This window comes from Melanostigma gelatinosum, assembly GCF_949748355.1.
Source record: "Melanostigma gelatinosum genome assembly, chromosome: 12".
Lineage (NCBI taxonomy): Eukaryota > Metazoa > Chordata > Actinopteri > Perciformes > Zoarcidae > Melanostigma > Melanostigma gelatinosum.
The window spans coordinates 3,487,765-3,509,778 of NC_136645.1; the positions used below are offsets into that span (position 1 = coordinate 3,487,765).

Consider the following 22,014-nt stretch of genomic DNA (forward strand, 5'->3'; position numbering starts at 1 on the left):
GTTTTATTGTGAAAGAGCCTCTTGGACCACCAGCGAACAATAAGTCACCTCGAGTCTGATAACATTCCTCCTACATTTTCATTATCCACATAAAGCTTTTATTTGTTCCTCCTTCTTGTCTGTGAACTTAACTGCCTCTAGCTCCTCTTTCATGAGCCAGTTATGAAAACAGTTCTTTTGTCTTTCATTACGGAACTGTTATTGTGTAATACCACCTTTCACCACCAGGTGTCACTAACTCCCCATGAATCATTGAAACTTCCACAAAGACACGACTGAAGGAAAAAGACATTTAACAATTCTGATCATCAGAGCTACTTTATCGACATTTTAAACTGCAGTTAATCGCTTTCTCCTTATGAAAAACAAATGTAGAGTAAATGCAGGGATGTAATATTCCATGGTGGAAAGTAACTAAGTACATTTACCCAAGTACTCTACTTATAAGTATAATTCTGACGTATACTTGGAACAAAACATTTCAGAGGAAATGTATTTACTTTTTATTCCACTTCATTTATTTAATAAATTTAGTTACTGGTTATTTAATAATACAAAATATAATCAGCCCATATAAAATATGTATGAATAAATTAAAATCAGCCCCATATTTACCAGCTGATGCACACATTAATGTATTAAAATAATCATAATCCAATAATATAATTAACATTAAACTGAAATGAGCTGCAAAATTACTTTTTATACCCTACATATATTATATAAATACGTATATTTTTATGCTGCTACTTTTGTACTTTTACATGAGCAACATTTTAAATGCATGACTTTTTAACGTGAGTACTTCTTCTGTATGACATTAGAATGTAATTAGGAGGAACATCCTCAACAGCTGTTTATCTTAATTGTATTTTTCCACAAACTAGAGCCTCATATAATGAGTTTAACTGAGACTAACAGCTCCAACAGAGATCCAGACTCATCCAGACACGTCTCTGCTGTCAACTGAGCTTTGATCAGGGGGGGAGACGTGGACTCAGCTGCCCTCAGATGGCTCAGTTCCTAGAAAGAATTCACGGGAAGCGAAAGGATCATATAACATGTAACACGCTCAGTGAACGACACAGGTGTGGGCCTCCAGAGTGACTGAAGTCCAACTCGAGTACATAAAATGCAGGACAAATGCGTAGTCGTAGCTCTAAGATTCTCTAAACCGGAAACAATTAAGACTCCGAAGAGTTTTATCTTGTTTAAACAGTCAGAGGATCAGATTTGCGTCAAAGCATTTAAAATACCAGACTCAGGAGATTAACAAACCTGTTTGTTGAAAGGAGAAGACTTCATATAATGAATTTAATAAGAATATACAGCATTTGTCATTTTTAAATGTGTTTCAGAAATGCCTGCAGAGATATATGGTCTTGTCTGAAGAGTCATTTAGTAAAGATACAAGTTAAACTAGATAAATGTAAAAAGAAATGGTTAAATGAATTTAATGAGTAATTTACTGTTTTATTCTTCAGTTTTCCTGTCGTTCTTTCAGCTTATGCGTTTCATTGTTCCCAAATATAAGCTTCAGTTAAACTTCAACAGCTAGAGAGACAGCTGGAAACATAGTATTAACATCAGATTCAGAATTGTATTGTTTATCACTTAAAAAACCCAAACACGTTTCAATGAGGAGACATCCAGTCATGTGTATATTTCTGGACATTTTCTTTTAATTTAGTCTCCATCCATCCTGTCCACAACCACACAACACAGCGTTATAGAATTATTCATGTGCATACAGTATTTTGCTGGTTACATTGACAGCAAGCAGTCCCATCAAAACATTTCACAGATATCAGATTACAGTAAAATAAGTGAAAACGATATTCTCAGGCCTGTGAAACCAGGTAAATAACAAAATCTTCCTTCAACTCAGATAGTTGCTCTATGTCGTACAGTAGCTCCGTACCAGAGGTCAGCTGATTTCACACCGGTGGTGGTTCTGAAGGCAGTCATATATATATTTATACCCCACAATTCTCAGCTGTAAGGAGGCAGTTATCAGCAGTGTCACTCTAGTTAAGAACAAACTAGAGTCTGATGAATGGAGCTCAGAGCGGCTGCTTCAGTAACACATCAGGCTGTTACGGGTCCTTGAACGCAACACATTTTTCAGCATTCATGACTCAAGTGGAAGTTTCTGACCACCGACATACGAGGACGGGCGAAAGAGAGAGTAGAAAAGTCACACCGTCACATTTTAGGTTAGAAATCCTGTTTCACTTTGATTTAGAGGATATTAGGTTACTTCTTTTTTTAGTAATACGTTTAAAAATGAAATTGAGGGAGAATGTCTCTGCTAGCAGGAAGTACCAGACATGTGTTGTCGTGGAAAACCAGAATGAGTGGCAGGTCAGGTGACCTATTAAACAATGGGCTTAGTTAGTACAGTAAAATAAAACAGACTGTAGTTTTATGTTTGTTCATTTGAACTTAAAGTGCCAGTAGCCACTTTTCCAACCTTTAGATGACATACATTAACCTAGAGAGCAAATGACTAAACATAAAACTGCATATTTAGCATGTGCAAGTAAAAATAAAATAACCTGACATTGAATATTCTGTATTTAATGACTACTTCATGATGTTGCCGATTTAAGGTAGGCAATGAGGTCCGTGCGCTCTCCCTTCTTTTTGATGCCGGCGAAGATCATCTTGGTTCCAGGAATGTACTTCTTGGGGTTCTCCAGGTACTCCATCAAGGTGCCCTCATCCCACACAATACCTGGGGAAGGACAGAGGATCGGTGATTAAAGCGGGATGAAAGAAATGCTACATCTGACCTCCAGGCTGGAGGGATAAGAGATGACGCATCAGTGGCCAAAGTTCCACCAAAAGGTAATCATTCAAAGTGTTTGATCTTTAAATAAACTGCTAAAGTTACTGGTTATGACACAATTACCCTCTGAAAACTAACAGTCAATTATGTATGCTTCATGCTTGTTGCATATCTAAAGATGTATTACTCAGACAATGATTCCTCCCACTTCACTTGATCTACATCCTGAAGGCGACGGTTATTCAGAGCCTCGTTTAACCACCAGTCGACTGACCTTTACTCTTGTTGGCGTCCGTGTACGAGAAGCCCTCGGCCTGCCCGGTCTTGCGTCCCAACAGACCCCAGAGGTTGGGGCCCACCTTGTGCTTGCCCCCCTGCTCTACTGTGTGGCACTGAGCACACTTCTGGACAAAAGCCTTCTTTCCCTTAGCGATGTCTCCCATAGTCAGCTGCAGAAAAGAGAACAAGTCAGGTAGTTATGACAGTGTGAAACATACTAAACACTAATGTGTGACTTCAGATCCATACATACTGTGGATCTACTAATCATAGCCCGTAGATATGGCAGGGGGCTCACTCACTGCACATGTCTGACCGGCACCATCTTGTGAAGGTTGCTTAAGGTGACAACTTTATTAATCTGCACCTGTAGCGACGCATTCTTCACCCTGCATGCAAACAAGTTATGACTTTCCCCTGCGTGCTGGCACCCTGCCGAGGTCATTATAGTGAAACGTGCACAGGAAACCGCTCCAAAACCAGCCTCCGCTCCCGTTACATCACTGTAAATATAGCGCCTCAGCTCGGGTTACATCACGAGAACAGATGCCAGTCTTCTGGAGTAAATACTGTTTGGTTTTAACAGTATCCCGCCATGACGCTCTACCTTTTACGTGTCCTTTTCGCTCCTGTCAAGGAGACCAACACACGCGCCAACGTGACAGATAACCAGTGTAATGACAAAATGTGTTCCCTTGTATTTCTTGTCCTCAAACCCGTGCACTCATCAGAATCAGCTTTATGGGCCATGTATGCGTACGGTTCACACATTGCTCTCAACGTACATACATAGAATATACAAATAAACAAGAAAAATATGAAAAACAAGGACATTAAAGACAACAAAGTAGAACAGAGAAACTAAGCGTAAACATTGAACTACTATGTACAATATAAATATATATCGAAGAATATATATAAACATAAAGAACAATGGATTTGGGATATTAGTGCAAATGGAGGTAATGGTGCAAATGGAGGTGCATAACTAGCTAATATACTTTCAATAAGCTCGACATCTGTTCACAATGGTACAGTGCATCGAATGCTGACATTTATCTTTAAACTGTACATGGTCCCTTTTAAATAAATAAAACACAATCAGTAGATGCTTCCAATATACAGCTATTAATACTGTTGTTAAGAAATAAAGACTTAAATATCACAGGAATAGACATTTATTTAAAAGGTGACTGTCTTCACGTGAACCGAGTTAACAGCGGCCTAGCATCCTTTCCTACAAGGACACACACACACACCCAAAGCAGCTTCCATAAGCAGAGCTGCTTATGTGGTATTAACGCACATATTATATTCTACACAGCGCACAGCCCACTGTATTACGGTAACGCTAGCTTGACCTGTGGCTACAATGATAGCCCCGGAGGATGTGTCCAGGTGTCAAGGATGCTTCAATGTCGACGTCTGAACATCCACCGCAGTGTTAGCTTAACACTTTGAACCGACTCCACGAGACATTAAGAACGAACTCGACTATACACCTATCGGACAATAACCAAATCTAACATTTAATTGTCGCATTACGCTTGAATAACAGGTTGATTTAACGTTACCCTTTTGGTTTCCGCATAAAGCGTAACCGAGCTATTCACCAACTTTAGCGCTAACGTTAGCAACGTTAACACTAAACCGTTAGCTTTGGGCTCTTTTCTTCTTCTCTTGTATCCTTTCTGTTGTGTTTGAATAATACAACCTCAAACCCGATATATATTTGATATAACTGCTCAATAAGTAACGTAGATAATTACCTTTGTATTAAAATATGCGGGGTTAAAATCACTCCGGTTCAGGTATAGAAGCTGCTTCTTCTCTCGGCCGGTTGAGCGGTTTGGTTTCTGGCGGACGTAAAGAAGGTCACTTCACTTTTAGAGGCACCGGCTTTTGACGTCAACGTCCAAATCACGTGCCGCGGGCGTTTAGATCCTGACGTCGCCGCCTTCAGTCCGGGCTGAGTCCCATTTCTACAAATACAGGTTTCCTTACCCAACTTCACATCTTTACACATTGATTTGAAAAATCGCTTTTGGGGACACAAAGCTCAAAATACACACTAATAAATCAGTCGTTTTTAAAATTTTAAATATGACGTTACAGATGGGTTGCTGTTCTCGTAGGAGACAAGACGAGGGAACAAGGACGTGATACATGTAGTTTTGACGCGTACAAGAGTCTTGTCGCATTTCCCAGCTTCCTTTTTTGAGCAAAAGGCACCTGCTGGAGTAGCCTTATAAGGAGATCCATAGCTTAAAAAAAAAATGTAGTCTGTACATTGATATACTGTCATTATGGACAGAGTGAAGTATCTATCAGTACATTTGAGCGATACATAACTTTTAGTTTGCCAATTATATTTGGGAACATGGGAAAATGTCCTCCTGTTTTGGTTCTCTATTAGATATTAAATGTTTTGGATATCAATGTTGCTGCTTTCAGATACAATTTAAGCTATTCTAGGGTGGGTCAATTATATTAAATATGAATAATCACTAATTAAGTCACGTAAAATAACCTGTAACTAACGTTTTAAAAGCGAGAAGAGACATTTCAACTAGTCAATACCACAATGAGAATAATAATAGTGTAATAGTGAAGTAACCGTTTATACACACAGCACCTTCACAATGAAAGTTATAAGTAGGACGTGAAATAGGGACAACATATGGGTAGGACATATGTTTAAATGAAACTAAAGGTGACCACTATGTCCTCAAGGGTAACAGCTGGAGTGAACACCTCAAATGCAACGTGACCTTTAGTGTACAAGCTGGTGTAAGAGTTCAGATTAGGTGGCAACCCAACACAAGCCTCTGACGCAATATCATCAGCTGACGACTGTGTTACATGTTTGAGTCAATGACGTAATAGATAGATATGTAGATAGATAGGTAGGTACTTTATTAATCCCGTACGGGGAAATCTTTTTTTATGGTACAGGTAAAGCAATGAAAATAAGATAGTAAAATGATTAAATATAAAAATGCACAATATATACAATAAAATATAATAATATTAAATTAATCAATTAAACAATAGTGGCTCAAAGAAAGCTCTCTGACCCAGATGGTTTGTGACCATAGTTTGTAACCACAATTTATCTTTGTTACTTAATATTTGCACCCGAGATTCTCGAATGATATCGCGAGAGTTCCAGCTGCAAGGCGAGTTATGTGCAGCATCCTTTAGTGCTGTTACAACTCCCACACAGTAGGTGGCGGCATTCTCTTTTGCTATCAGCTCTACCGATAGCTTCAGGGATATGGGAATTTAAACAATTACCTTACTACACTTTGCCAAGATATGAGTAAACTAACTCATTAAGCAACCAGTGCAGTTCAAAACTAAGTATGTACGAATATGGAGTCACGAATAAATAACGACAGTAGCCTTCTTTGGATCTCGGTCAACCTAGTTTTAACGTCACTGCTTTTCATTTGCGATTGCCACGTTTCGTAGTAGGAAGTTTCTGAGGCGCACTTGAAGGCAGCACCAACAGCTACTTTCAGCCGCACAGCTCAGCTAGAAAACAAAAAAAGCAAGATGGAGGAGTACCCCACAAACACCAACACCAACACGAAACAAACCGAAAACCTCGACGAACCACCTAACAGTCGGCTTTTCGTGGTCACAAGTCGGTCCATAACCGAGGATGAGCTCCGGGAAAGTTTCGCCGTTTACGGCGACGTCCACGGTGTTTGGGTCGTCAAAGACAAGCAGACAAAGGAGTCCAAAGGCATCGCTTATGTGAAATTCGCCAAGTCATCCCAGGCCTGCATGGCCATGGAGGACATGCACGGCAAAGTGCTGATGGAAGGGACAAAACCCGTCAAGGTAACAACGGTTAGGTCGCGAGAATCAACCGTTACCGTTAAGATTATGTCAGTTGAAACGGTTGACTTAACGTCTGGTCAGTAACGTAAAACAAACTGTCTAAAACTTTTTTTAATTTCGTTTTTAAAACATTTTGGCCAGTGGATACAAAATAGTTGGAAAAATGTAAATAACATTTAAGATAAACTATACTCGTGTGTTTTTATTTTATTTTTCATGACTCAAGCCTAGCGTCTGTTTTGTGACGCATTTTTTTAGTGAAACTGAATATTTGAGCCGATAGAAGATCGGTGATTGTCTTGTTAAAGAGTGGGCGTGGTTTGGGTTCAGCGCGAGGGAGAGACGAAAGGAAAACTTATATTTGTACATTTCCCGGAGTCATCTTTGCCATTATCCATGAACAATACTTTTTTTGAGAAGTTGAATCACCTTTTGGGCAAATTCAGTCGTACAGATCAAGCCATAAATCGTCATAATACATACATTGGAAGAATGAATGAGTAGTCTCAGTAACATCACAAAATCGTTGTTATAGAAATACATTTTTATGGGTAATTGTACATATTAAGTTGGAGCAGGAAGGTTTATTAGGTTGTAGTTGTCACGTGTTCTCTCTCTGGTTGGTTGTGTAGGTGTTCATCGCTCAGTCACGCTCTTCAACAAGACACCGAGACGTCGAGGATGAGGAGTTGACCAGGATCTTCGTCATGATCCCAAAATCTTTCTCGGAGGAGGACCTCAAGGACACGTTCAAAGTAACTTGTCCCGTTTCATCTTCCTTCACCACTGCTTATATGTAAAATAAGAACATGTTGGGGAAATTAGATGGAGATTTTTACGTTTGATGTTTATTCCTGTGCTTAGTTAAACTGACAGACTTCATGTCTTTTTGTATCTCATTTTATCTTGATTATAACAGTAACTTTTAATTTAAGGCTCTCTGAAATAGTAAAATAACCTAGAATATCGTCTATAACCGCCATCTCGTGCCACCTTATGTGATACGAGACGTTGAATAATGTGTCATCTGACATAACCAGTTCAGCGGGATGACTACAGATCTATTCATCCCTTGCTTTGTGTCTCTCTCGCTCGCTCTCTCTCTTCAGGAGTACGGTGATATTGAGTATTGTGTGATCATCAAGAATAAGTCCACAGGGGAAAGTAAAGGCCTGGGCTACGTCAGATATTACAAACCCTCCCAAGCTGCCGTCGCTATCGAGAACTGTGATAAAAGTAAGATGCAATCCAAAAATACATTAATTCATGTTACACAGTCAACATTTTTTGTCTCTTGAGAGCTGTTATTGATGATGACGGTGGTGTTATTAGCTTACAGGGCCATCCTGGCTGAACCCCGCACCAAGGCGCCAGCAACAGAAGACTACTCCGGGGGAATGTCCAGAGGCGATTACTCCGGTGGTGGCGGCGGCGGTGGTGGTGGTGGTGACTCCTCCAACCAATATGCCTTCCCTATGGGTACGCAGTTGTTTGACATCCGTATTCAGTATTTCTCGTAGTATTCATCGGGGTTAAGTTGTCAGTTCTAAGCCTATGATCACATTATTCCACGGATCTACAGGTGGCGGTAACGCGCCCAGAAACACAGCAAAGCAGCAGGGAAGAAGACCGCTAGCAAGTAATCATAGATTTAAACAATGTGGGCTACAAATTGACACTGTTGGGGAGCCCAAGAATGAATAACATGTCACAGCCACAATACAAATTCAAGTAGCTGATGAGTTCAGGTCCAAGTCAGTTATGAGTTATTTAGGGGGCTCATTGTGGCCACAGGGACATATGGGGTTTAACTAAATAAGGAAATATAACTTTCTTTATTAATACCGACGCACTGTCATTTACAAAGTCCTGTTCCCGGTGTGCTTCTGCAGCCGACCCTGGTAACTACCCGGCCATGGACTACCGCTCCACCAGCGGTGACTTCACGCGGTGCCTGATGATGTCGACGCGGGCCGCTCTGAGCCAGGAGCAGGTTTTCGCTCTCTTTGACATCATTCCTTGCATGGAATACTGTGAGCTGCAGAGAGACGCTTATGGAATGAGCAAAGGTGAGTGATGAACACAAAGTATGGGCTTTACTCACCTGGGAGCCATAATCCTGTACAGTGGTTCAAAAAGCAAAACTAAGGTGCCTCCCTGTGACTCAAGAACACAGTATCAGTTGTTGTTTATTTGCTTTCTGTAGGGCGACTACAATCAAGTGGTCTTTGATTAGTCCGTACCGTAACTTAAATACATTCTCCTGACTGGTCAAAAAGGGATTTTCTTGATTGTAATTTAAGTTCAAGACAAAAGATCTAATTGTTTTACTGTCATGTTGATGTCTTCTAGCTACTGTTATTCATTTTGATGACTCTAAACTTAACTCGTTCTGTTCCTCAGGTCATGCTCTGATTCAATCAAGTGGTCTTTGATTAGTCTGTACCGTAACTTAAATACATTCTCCTGACTGGTCAAAAAGGGATTTTCTTGATTGTAATTTAAGTTCAAGACAAAAGATCTAATTGTTTTACTGTCATGTTGATGTCTTCTAGCTACTGTTATTCATTTTGACGATTCTAAACTTAACTCGTTCTGTTCCTCAGGTCATGCTCTGATTCGCTACGCCAATCTTGGATCAGCAGTTTATGCCAAGGAGAAGCTGAATGGCTTTGAATATCCACCCGGCAACAGACTCTCAGTCAATTTTGTTGATGACGGAGAGGACCGCAGCAGGTACACACACACACACGCATGTATATACGTAATACACACAACAGCATACACTTACTGTGTGTCTGCAGAACAGTCCAAAGTTAAAGGAGGACTGCAGCATAAATGCTCTTTAAAATGAATGTCGTCATTTTATAATTGGAACCAAAATGCCACTGATGACGAACTGTAACCATCTCGACATGTCTTCTTGGTAACCTTCTATCTGTTGTCACATATTCATTGGTGGATGACTGTTTCTCTTCTGGGGCACAGCTGTCTTTATATCGTAAACAACTAGGTACGTAGCCTAAGAAGTAAAAGTTGTTTGCACCACACAGTGAGGCGTAGAGGACGTCAATCATTGTGTTCACAAAATGTTGTTCAAGAAGCAGCCGGGACCGTAAGCTGGTCTGGGTTGGTGTAGTTGCTAGTTTGCGACGCAAATGTTGAGTAAAAGTACACTAAAAGATTTTAAATGACCATAAAAATTATGTATTTTGGTTATACACTAACAACTTAATCAGTATAAACCAGTGAAGATCAGCTTGGATCAGACGTGCTCTTGTTGTTGTAGTCCTGTAGGTCGGATGGCCATGCAGTTTGTTGCTACTCAGATGATGTCTGCACCGTGGAACGGGCCGTCCTCCAGCCAATCAATGAAGCCTCCTGTAAGTGCATGAAGTCAATGCACTATTGCATCGGAGAACGCTGCAATTTGATACAGTTAGGTGTACAGAGTCTAAATGTTTAAGCTGAGTCACTCATCCTGGGTGTGTTTGTGGATGTCCTCCAGAGTTTCCCCATCTCCCCAATGCTCCGGATTCAGACCGACGTCAACCTGCCGCCTCTGAAGAAGCTCGCTCCGCCCGACAGCAAGACCAAGGAGCGCTTGTTCGTCGTGTTCAGTCCGTCCCCGTTGCCCCCGGATGTGCTGGAGGACGTTTACTGGTAGGTCTCTCACTCGTACAGCATACTTTATTTATAACAACACAACATTGTGTGAAATTATGCTCCAGACAATCGGCATTAACCAATGATTGGGTGTCCCTCTGTCTCTTTGCAGTCGATATGGCTCTCTTATTGAGGTCCATTTGGTTCCTGGAAGGAAGGTTGGATACATGAAGTATGCAGAGAAACAGGTGAGACTTTGAAATGTTTAAGAGTATAATGGTAGCATAGCAAGCAGGGATGGATAAATAGAGTCTTTGGGTGAGGAATAAACAGAAATAAAGATGGAGGGATGAATAGAGGCAGACAAATGGTTCACCCCGGTCTCTCCTCTCAGTGTGCGGATGACGCCATGGCAGCGCTCCACGGTCAGGTGGTCAACGGAGTGAAGATGAAGGTGATGCTGGCCGATCCTCCCAGAGAGGAATCTCACAAACGTCCTCGGAACTTCTAGGACCCACGTGACCCCCACCCCCCAAACGACTGGTAAGTTCTCTGCTGACAACTGAAGAATTGGGTACCAAAGTATTTCACTGTAAACGTATCCTTTTGTAACGCCTGGTGTTTGAACACTACACATACAGAGCAGAAAGGGCTATTCCTCTAATGTTACAGTGTAATATGCTTCAGATAGACATGATACATGAGCACTTCAATCAAAGTCTCATCTAGCAAATGAAATACTGTGTTGTTCACACACACACACACACACACACACACACACACACACACACACGCCTGTGAACACCTGTTTCTGATGAGTTGACTTGTTTCTGTCCCTGTGAATAACACTGCAGCTTCTTGTTCCCTAGGCGACTGTTGTCATGACACTGACACCTGACCCGACCCGACCGACCGATATCGAGACCGTCTCCCGACCACTGACCCGACCTTTGACACCTGTCTGACCAGTGACCTTGCTGTGACTCGCTGATAACAGTAAACAAGCTGCTGAAATGAGTCTGAATCATGTGTCGCCTGTGTAGTCTGAGGTGAGCGTTCTTTGTTTTGAGTTGCAGCTTAGTTCAGGTGATTGGCAGCATTTTTTGTCCTGAATAGATTTATGGTGGATCTGGAGTTGTTTTCCTCTTATGGTATACCCTGTAACCCCTCCCCTCCAGCTTAGTTCAAAGGTGTTAATCAGTCTGTCAACCTTTTTTTTTGTATCAATAAAAATCTTTTGACCACGTTCAGCCAATCTCGTCTCTTCTTCTGTAGCTGCGTGATGTTATAGCAGTTTAAGTTATAGTTTGATCATTTGTTTGAAAATATTCTATATATTTGTTTTACTTTGATTTATTGTGTGCTTGTTTTGCAAAATACAGTTTATTCTACAGTAGAGTGGTTTAACAACCCTAAAAGCCTTAAAATTGGAAATGTGTTGAACTACGCTGTCTCACCACTGGGCAACTCGCATCAGTGGCTTTGAATCACATCCAGGAGTAACTGCATCCTGGTTTGCAGAGGCGCCAAAATGTTTTACAAATCTTATTTTGAAGTTTATATTTTACTCTAATGGTACACAACCTGAAATAGTGCTGTGTTTCATCAAACTACCACAAACAGACTGGAGAGTACGTGTGTCAGTGCAAAATATAAAGTAAAATGAATCTGTTGTACTTGATGAACCATAACACGTTGATCTGGCCGTGGTTGGATATGTGTACATTTAAACCTGCAGTGATAGATTTATTTCATCATACAAGACGCACACGATGTACAGTAATCTTTTATTTGTTCAGGAGGCATCAGAACATTATTTACATTTCTGGGTTTCTGCTGGGGTTTTATTGTGGTCTGGTCAACGTATTAGAAGCTTGATCTGGATCCTTCAAAAAGTTGAATGAAATTTCCATAACAATTTTTCAAACTCTTATTTTGGTGTGAGAGCAGGTGAACAGATTCAGTTTCTTACAACAGAATCCCTCCTGTTCATTTCCCTACACTGTATAACTTCAGTACTCTCAAATATCCTACGATGTTTCTTTTATTGAAGTCCCACCATACACACGTAGTGCTTTCATTTTAATGTCTCACCCTGCAAATCATATTCACTATTTCACTGATTTCTTTTAGAAGTAACTTTCGAACTTATGTTGAGTTCGTCGAGCAACAAAAATCGGACAAAATTCTCTTAATGGTAAATTCCGACGAACCGTGTCGCCACGTGGAGCTGACCCCGGTGTGGAGATTTGGACATGTGGACACCCGACTGGAGAAAAAGCCGAGGACGTGGTGGGATGTGAGAGGAGGCGATATAGAAAACAGAAGGCGTCAAGAGACTGGGCAGTGATGTCATGAGATAATCAGGCTTTATTTACTGGAGTCTCTGAAAGTTAAAATCATTCAAACGTCTGGTCTCTTTGTTGTTTAGCTCCATGCAGCCTTCGGTCGGTCCTTTAGTCCGTCCCACCTCCCCCCCCCCCCCCCCCTCCTCACGGGCTCCCTCTCAGTCTTCCATCGCCAGTGTGTTGAGTTCCTCGTCAAGCTCCTCCAGATCTTCGCCCGTGAACAGGTTCTCATCCACCGGTACCTCCTCCTCATCTTCATCCTCTTCTTCATCATCGTCCTCTCCGCTTCCATCTGCTCCCGGAAGCCCGTTGGCCTCGGTGCCACCGCAAGCTCCGTTCAGCTGCTCCTCTGTGGAGGGGCAGAGAAAGATATCTTTAATTATGCTCGTTTGTTATTTGAGTAAAAAGCACAAATTGAACAGAATGTCGTTACAAATAGTCCTTTTTTTCTTTCTTACCATTGACTGTTACCGTCGGCCGAGTCTTATTCCTCGCGGTGAAGCGGTCCGTGGATGCTATGGAGCCTGTGTTGTCGACCTCTTGTGGAACAAAACGGGATAGGTCTATGTCCTGGAACTCTGTACAATCGACCTGCAATAAAACATTGGAAATAAGGTTTCAACAGGAGCTTGATGCAGGAAAGCAGTTAAAAAAACAAACTTGTGGAGAAGCGAGGCAACGCTGAGGCGGTTGAATAAATAGTGACCATGCTATTTATCTACTTTGTGTAAAATAACACTGAATGTTAAGTCATGAGAGTTGGTAATACACAGTGACAAGGAGCCATTTTGCCGCTGGACGTTTCTTTTGTTAATAATTTGTCTTAATAAGGTAACATCTGTAATAAGCTCCATAAGGATTTCTGCAGTTTTTCAGGGAGTCATTCATTTAAAAACCAGGAAATGAACTCAGGGACAAAAGGCAAACCCGTGTTCAATCAAGTTAAGATGAATTAAAGAGAAACATTCCCTTGTTGCCTACAACCCATTTCACAGCCTGAACCTACGACGGGGGAAAGAAGAGCACAACAGGTGCAGACGATTAGCAGGCTGATTATCTGCTGTGTGAACAGGCGGTCTGGGGACCGCAGCAAACACTGCACCACCCGTAATGCTGCGTTCACACCAAACGCCGCAAAATCGCGTCCAACGCCGGAGAGGGGGCGTGGTTTATCGACTGGAAGCCGTTCACCTGGCCGTCATTTCTTTCCGCTATCAACCGTGAAAGGAATAAGGACAATTGCTGCTTTGTACGTGTTGTGGAAGTCCCTCAAACATCGGAATGCCAAACGCCGTCATGTCTGGTTCATAATATTGTTCAGAGGAGCTCCGTGGATTTCATCGAGCTGTATTCACTGTGTCTAGCAAGCCACCGGTCGCTGTTTACTACAGCTGTAGGAACACAACATAAACTGATTTGGCTGTGATTCAACGGAAAATAAACCGACAAAAAGGGACTCAGAAATAACTACGTAATGATGCCGATTTGTAGGCTACTTGTCTTCTCAATGGAGCTGTGATGGATCGGTGCTAGGCTATGCTAACATCGTAGCAGCTCCACCAGCACTCAATAACGCCATGTAGACGTAAATACGGCAGCGTCTATTCATTGTTTGTACCGTATGGTTGACACACACACATAGTTTGGTCCGGTCTCTGTTGATATGAGGTATCGTAGAGCTCTGGGTGAACACAGACGGCCACAGGATTTATTTCCTGATTCAACAGCGGCAGGAAGTCAGTGACGCGAAGTCAGTGACGCGCCAGTCTCATCGCGTCTGTGCATAGACTTTGTATGTAATCTCGACGCGCGTCAAAAAATTGACGCGTCCGGTGTGAACGCACCTTAAGAAAGATTCTTAATAATTGCTAATGGATGAGGCAGAATTGTGTTGTGAAAATGTGGCCAAGTGTCTCATCTCTGAGACGTAGAAACTGTGGAGTGTGTGTTTCCCCCACATGACCGAGAAGATACCAGTGCAGGTTATTGTGCTGGGACGTCTCACTTGGAGCACAAACCATACGAAGCCAAACTAAATAAGCGTCGACTCGACTGCCTGAACTTTTTCTGTGTGACTTCGTTACCCTTTCCTCGTCGTCTTCTTCGTCGTCGTCGCTGACGTACTGAGTGTCTGCGGCTTCGTCGTCGTCCTCGTCGATCAAATCCGGTCGGAACTCGAACACCTCACGGCCGCTCACCTACAGATACGTGAGATTTACATTTAATCCTAAAGTACACTCATGAACTGACCACAGACAACTTAAACCCAGACTCACCACTAGCGATTTCCCCGACTTAAAGTCAGCCTTCTTCCTCTCCATCTCCACCATGGCTTTGTCGATCTGTTAATCAAACAGCACACACAGAGAGAAACGTAAGAGACGTCACACTAAACCTTCCTGCTGTCGCCCGGACAAACTGATGTTAATGTCAAAAAAGATTCAACTTGTTCCAACCTTGTCCTGCCGTTTCCTCTTCTTCCAAGCCAGGAAAGTGTCCAGAGTGATCCGAGTCACGTTGACACCCAGAGCTGCTCGCTGCAGAGAGACAGAGAGGACAGACAGACGTCAGGACAAGGAGAGACAGACGTCAGGACGAGGAGAAGAGCGACAGACGTCAGGACGAGGAGAGTAGAGACAGACGTCAGGACGAGGAGAGACAGACAGACGTCAGGACGAGGAGAGACAGACAGACGTCAGGACGAGGAGAGACAGACAGACGTCAGGACGAGGAGAGACAGACAGACGTCAGGACGAGGAGAGACAGACAGACGTCAGGACGAGGAGAGACAGACAGACGTCAGGACGAGGAGAGACAGACAGACGTCAGGACGAGGAGAGACAGACAGACGTCAGGACGAGGAGAGACAGACAGACGTCAGGACGAGGATAGACAGACATCAGGACGAGGAGAGACAGACATCAGGACGAGGAGAGACAGACAGACGTCAGGACGAGGAGAGACAGACAGACGTCAGGACGAGGAGAGACAGACAGACGTCAGGACGAGGAGAGACAGACAGACGTCAGGACGAGGAGAGAGAGACAGACGTCAGGACGAGGAGACAGACAGACGTCAGGACGAGGAGAGACAGACAGACGTCAGGACGAGGAGAGACAGACAGACGTCAGGACGAGGAGACAGACAGACGTCAGGACGAGGAGACAGACAGACGTCAGGACGAGGAGACAGACAGACGTCAGGACGAGGAGACAGACAGACGTCAGGACGAGGAGACAGACAGACGTCAGGACGAGGAGACAGACAGACGTCAGGACGAGGAGACAGACAGACGTCAGGACGAGGAGACAGACAGACGTCAGGACGAGGAGAGACAGACAGACGTCAGGACGAGGAGAGACAGACAGACGTCAGGACGAGGAGAGACAGACAGACGTCAGGATGAGGCGAGACAGACAGGACGAGGACAGTGAGACACGTCCAGGGTAACGTGAGTATTTAAAGATCTGGGGTTATTTATGTGTCGTGTTTGACCAGTGATCGTTCTCGTGGTCTTTCTGGATAGACTGCCGTTTCATTTAGCTCATCTTAAGATGGTTTCACTGTATTTCATTGTTTATATTTAATGTGTACACGTGAAGCTCTTTGTAACGTTTTTTTAAAGGTACAATAGCAATAAAGTTTACTTCATAATTACCAGTAGTAATGGTAGTACAGCTAATGTCTGAATGCTAAGCTAACCACCACTGACTTGTTAACACATCTGATTTGTTCGAGGTATTGACCCTAAACACCACTACTAGCTCCTGTCTCCAGCAGAGACGTTCTCATCCCTCCATCCTCACCTCGTTTTCTATCAGCTCCTCCAGCGAGATCTTCTCCTCCTCTTTCTCCTCCTTCTTGTCCGTCTTCAGCACGAAGCCGGGCGGCAGAGCGTGCCGGTACATGCAGACGTCGCCCCCCGATGGACACGCCCAGAACCATCCGTACTTGTTGTTCTCTATGGCGTCCAGGAAGTGCTTACACACCTGCAGACGACACCACGGGGCAGAAGTCACACAGAGAGGCCGGCGTTTGTGGTACGAGTAAAGTTTAGGCGTCTGTATTTTTAGAAAACAATTGGTCATATGATCAAATGGCAATGCAGTTCCCCTCCATTCATCTTCCTCTTTCCCTGTCTTCATCTACTGTTCTTTTTTTTATCATCATCCGTTCTGATGATGAAAAAAAAGAACAGTAGATGAAGACAGGGAAAGAGACTTACAATTTGCGTTTTGGCTTTCTTCTGCTCCGCCTCTCCGTGTTTCTTGGCGATCACCTCCTCCAGCTTCTTCTCATCCCAGTTCTCCATCGTGTCTAAACCTGAAACCACAAGTAATTTAAGCACAAGTCATGAAGCCTTTTTCAATAAAACCTAGTAAGTCACTCTCTGGAAGAAGACCAATACATACACATCGATTCATTACGTCACGGCCAGTGTTTTTAGTGATTAAGATATGGAGACAGATTTTCAAGTGGCTATAAAGTTCCGGGTGTTTATCTCTACCTCTCTGACACTTCATACAACAAATGACTTTTGAGAAGGAACAGTGACATGTCACTGTAATGTTAAATAACAAGCCATCCCACAAACTTTGTACTAGACTGACAACTTATTTAAGCTTTATCGCAGCCATTTAGGGACGATTATATCAAACATTACTAGAAACGAACCTTTATCCAGCTCTTCGTCTCTCTTGTCCACGTAGAGGCTCCTCTTCTCACCTTTCCTCTCCATCGTCAAGTCATGGCTGAACTTGCACCTGTCCCCTTTAGTGCACTGGCCCTGCTTAAAGAAGGCACACAGCACCGACTTTGGATCGACGCCTGCGGAAAGCAGAGAAGATCGATTAGTATCTAAAATATATAATCAGAGTTAAAGTTCAGTCTTCTGTCACTTTCACAGCATCGTCGTTTACCTTTGGCGACTTTCTGAGCAGCGACTATGGGTTTAAACAGCTCGTTGAGTTCGTCCAGCTCCTTCTTCTTGTCAGTCTTCTTATTGGCTTTATCTCCCTCACCCTGACACACACACACACACACACACACACACACACACACACACACACACACACACACACACACACACACACAGTAGATATATTTCAAAATGATCTCATCAATGGGACAGTTTCACAGCTGACATCTAAAATGATATGGCATCAGGAGAAAAGAGGCAGAGTGAGAAACAGGGAGACGAGAATGTTTGACACGGTCACAGATATGAAGGGATAGAAGAAGAAATAAAACAGATAGTAAGAAGAAGAAGAAAAATTTCCTCCTGACCGGTCTGGCACTTAGCGGTTTGACTTGCTGAGTAACGTTCTTGATGAATTTCTGCTGCTTCCCTCCTTTCTTGTTCTTCAAGCCAAATGTCTTGTCCTGGAAAATAAAAACATAAAAAACTAAATATTACAACTATTAATATCATCCCTGAAGCAAGCAGTTGTTTTCCGTTAGTACAAAACCCACAAAATGCAAAGGATGTAGCAGCACCGAACTTAAACCGTCTACACTTTTTAGATGTTTTAGAAGCATCTGTAAGTCTTTGTGCATCTAGGTTTCTCGATATCGCTCTACCCACAATCCTCTCTGATTTCCACAGATTATGAATATAAAGTTTCATTGTTAAAAGACAGTTGACACCAAAATCAGCAATACTATAAACAAATTACATCAATAAATATATACATTTCTGTCATTTTGAGGTCAAAACGGCTCTGGTATTTCCAGGAAAAGTTGGCCATTGTAGTTGTTAAACAAACATGACTCAAACAGAGGTGACTAGTGTGTTAGACTGACATGTTAGTGGAGCCCACGTTAGTTCTCAATAGTTGCTGGACAACAAAGGAGGTATGTGGCACAAAGACTGAGCTACATACACACACAATACTTAATAACAGATTATGTTCGTTTTTATGGGATTTGTAGGCAATCAACTCTCCCCCTTTAACCATCTGACCACAGATATAGCATCCAGTGCTCATACACAGTACCTGTTGTGTAATTAGACAGGTGATAAATAGACTTGTGGCACCTGAAATCCCCTAAAATCAAACTCAACGACACGTGACATTAACACGTAGCAGCAGCACAATCTGTGACTGTTACAGCAGCTAAAAGTCGGCTAACGCTGACAAGCCAGTACGGAAACGCAGAGAGATATCGGACACTACTTTATAGTCAGGGCTGCGACATCGACACTCACATGTGACAACACACGAGTTTAGTTTTAAAAAAATACAAACTTTTCACCAGTTTTAGCTCAAATGTGGCCCCTCGTCTTATGTCCTGTGAGGCCGAGCAGCAGGCCCATCGGACCGCACTACGATCCTCGCTCATGGAACGTTATATAAGTGGTATATATACTACACATACATATATGTATATTATATGGTGATTATAGTTATTGTTGGGGCAACTTAAATTAATCATAACAACTAACGAACAGTTGGAAACCGCTGACAACTGTCAAGAGGCCGGTGTAACTTTACCAGCTACTTGCGTTAGCTTCGGTTAGCATGCTCAAGCTAACTCGTGTTATCTTCCCTTTACCTCAATTATCTTTTCCTTCTTCTTCTCTTGGGTTTTTTTACCGGCCGCCGGCTGGACGGGTTTCTTCGGAGGCATGTTGGCTCTCGGTTGTAGCTGTGTTACAAAACGCGATTATCCGTGTGGTATTTATTTTAAACGGGGGTGTTTCAGCTCCACATTTACCCGGTTGATGCTAGCGCAGCACAGCAGCGGCGTCTATAGGCCACATGTGTGTGTTGATGTTCTGTGGCGTCATCACGCACCGTGAGAGGCATGATGGGAACTGTAGTCCACAGGGGAAAACACGGACTCTATCCATGCTGCTATCCAAAACCTTCTATAGTAGAATAATACAAGTTATGTTGTTGAATTATATCATTGATGCATTGATTTAACTTTTTACTCCAACGTGGTAAAGGTGGTGATTATCTTTTAATGTGTATATATGTACTGTTAAATAGCTTTATGCATTAATCCACTGCAACAATTAAGTCGTATCTGTATCCATAATAATACATCCTTGTTCATTTACTGGTAATATTTTGTAATAGGAATCTGAATCTGCAAAGTAACTTTTAATAAAAATGATCAGATAAATGTAGTGTCGTTAAAAAGTACAATATTTGCCTCTGAAATGAATGAGTATAAAGTAGCTGAAGTACCTTCAAATTACACTTAAGTACAGGGCTTGAGTACATATACGTAGTTACTCTCCTTTATAACAAAATAAAAATGTTCCTCTTGAAGTATAGGCACCAGGAAAACCCTGATTAATTCAGAATTTAAGTTCTATACCCACCGTACATATTTTAAAAATGTGTATACATTTTATATTCCCAAAGCTAAGACAGTATTGATATTTCTTCAGTTACCGAGCTGCTTTTTATTCTATTTAGTTTGATTTTGCCGCATTTTGTTACCTTTTTAATCTGTAACCAGGTAAAAGTGGAATGTCGGTGTGTTTGAGATATAAATGGCTATGACAGATAACATAAATAAGCCAATAATACTGTCACACAGATCAAAAGATCTATAGATATACGAGACTAAAATCTGGTATGTTCCTTTATAGTATTATAATTAAGTGGGCTGTATAGGAGAGATCATGTATATGACTGATGTACAAGAAAAGGATCTCCAATATTATGTATTTTTATTTATAATACATTTTGTGAACTCCTGCACTGGGGTTTCACTCAGGGTCCACTTTCATTTTATTGCAGTGTTAGTATTTGACCACCAGGTGTCAGTGTTGCAGCATCTGCCAGTTGAGGTGAGAAGTATAAGAGAGGTACTGACTAGTGTAGTGGTCAAGCAGTACAACCAAAACCCTTACATATATTCTTAGAGAGCACAGCATTGATGTGGAAACGAGAAGAAGAAGACATTTAGTCCGTAGAAGTAACTGGCTGATTGTCTGTTTTAGTATCATGGAATTTTGACTCAGCAGATTTAGTTTTGAAGAAGCATTAGGGAGTTATGAGTATCTTAATTTCTTGAAATGCAGTCAGAAGTGGTAAGATGATAAAATGACTACGTTTCATGAAGATTGTACTTTGCGTTAACAAGTAATAGTTAATTTTTTTAAATTCACCCGTATAGCAATTAGAACTGATTGACCCGCAGCCCCCAAATGATCAGGACGAGCAAAAATGTTGTGGCTCGAGCGCAGAGAGGCAGAACGCTCGGAAGCTGCAGATAACTGGATGAATTATTTAGGAGGAGTTTACACACAAATACAAATATGTTGCAGAACCCTGTGTGGCAGAAACTTAATGTTCCAGAGTGAGAAAAGGGTGAAATGAATAGAAACCATGAGTGGTGTACAAATAGTACACAAAAAGCATAAAATGGAAAAAAAAAGGTTGTTAATGAGCCACCATCTGGCCAGTGGACATAAGACAGTTTTATTAGCATTTTGCTTCTATTTAACAGTTTGATTGTACAGGTTGCTGGTCAATTAAGACACCCCTGGTATGACTTTTACTGCCTGGATGAAATTGTAGACCAATCAGGAAACCTTGGCTGTGGAGGTTGTGTGGTCTCTAAGCTCAAAGGGCTTCAGAGGGGGTAATTAGGGGGAAGAAGAAGAAGAAGAAGAAGAAGAAGAAGAAGAAGAAGAAGAAGAAGAAGAAGAAGAAGAAGAAGAAGAAGAAGAAGAAGAAGAAGAAGAAGAAGAAGAAGAAGAAGAAGAAGAAGAAGAAGAAGAAGAAGAAGAAGAAGAAGAAGAAGAAGAAGAAGAAGAAGAAGAAGAAGAAGAAGAAGAAGAAGAAGAAGAAGAAGAAGAAGAAGAAGAAGAAGAAGAAGAAGAAGAAGAAGAAGAAGAAGAAGAAGAAGAAGAAGAAGAAGAAGAAGAAGAAGAAGAAGTGAGATTGTGTCATGGCTGCAGGGCAGAGAGCCAAACCAGCAGCGGCTCCTGATTCTAATTAATTTTCACTTAAGTTACTAATGTGATTTCATTTGGCACATTTGACATGTGTGGCCTTCATCCACATCCTGTCTTAGGTCACTGTTTAGGATGTGTGTGTGTGTGTGTGTGTGTGTGTGTGTGTGTGTGTGTGTGTGTGTGTGTGTGTGTGTGTGTGTGTGTGTGTGTGTGTGTGTGTG

The 22,014-nt window shown here is 42.1% G+C and overlaps 3 protein-coding genes across 4 annotated transcripts; 1 reads left to right on the top strand and 2 right to left on the bottom strand.

Annotated features, from left to right (window-relative positions):
* Window positions 1-1,660: 1,660 nt before the first annotated feature.
* LOC306785297 (cytochrome c) lies at window positions 1,661-4,960 on the bottom strand. The gene is made up of 3 exons (XM_079279618.1): window positions 4,840-4,960; window positions 3,066-3,240; window positions 1,661-2,737 (listed from the first exon to the last, which is right to left on the bottom strand). The coding sequence occupies exons 2-3, from the start codon at window positions 3,232-3,234 to the stop codon at window positions 2,592-2,594; spliced, it is 315 nt and encodes a 104-aa protein (XP_079135744.1). The 5' UTR covers window positions 3,235-3,240; window positions 4,840-4,960; the 3' UTR covers window positions 1,661-2,591.
* Window positions 4,961-6,622: 1,662 nt separating this feature from the next.
* rbm45 (RNA binding motif protein 45) lies at window positions 6,623-11,775 on the top strand. 2 transcript variants are annotated; one of them, XM_079279609.1, is made up of 12 exons: window positions 6,623-6,919; window positions 7,552-7,674; window positions 8,029-8,155; window positions 8,252-8,398; window positions 8,502-8,558; window positions 8,812-8,988; window positions 9,526-9,655; window positions 10,209-10,302; window positions 10,428-10,582; window positions 10,698-10,773; window positions 10,920-11,068; window positions 11,395-11,775. In XM_079279609.1, exons 1-11 carry the CDS (start codon window positions 6,629-6,631, stop codon window positions 11,034-11,036), a joined length of 1,494 nt encoding a protein of 497 aa, XP_079135735.1. In that variant the 5' UTR covers window positions 6,623-6,628; the 3' UTR covers window positions 11,037-11,068; window positions 11,395-11,775. The 2 variants fall into 2 exon arrangements, with proteins under 2 accessions (XP_079135735.1, XP_079135736.1); XM_079279610.1 differs by lacking the exon at window positions 8,502-8,558.
* Window positions 11,776-12,322: 547 nt separating this feature from the next.
* Window positions 12,323-19,609, bottom strand: zc3h15 (zinc finger CCCH-type containing 15). Its single transcript, XM_079280619.1, has 11 exons — window positions 19,429-19,609; window positions 18,160-18,255; window positions 17,793-17,895; window positions 17,548-17,700; window positions 17,099-17,196; window positions 16,680-16,862; window positions 15,330-15,410; window positions 15,150-15,215; window positions 14,958-15,071; window positions 13,332-13,464; window positions 12,323-13,222 (listed from the first exon to the last, which is right to left on the bottom strand). The coding sequence occupies exons 1-11, from the start codon at window positions 19,501-19,503 to the stop codon at window positions 13,032-13,034; spliced, it is 1,293 nt and encodes a 430-aa protein (XP_079136745.1). The 5' UTR covers window positions 19,504-19,609; the 3' UTR covers window positions 12,323-13,031.
* Between the last annotated feature and the right edge of the window lie 2,405 nt (window positions 19,610-22,014).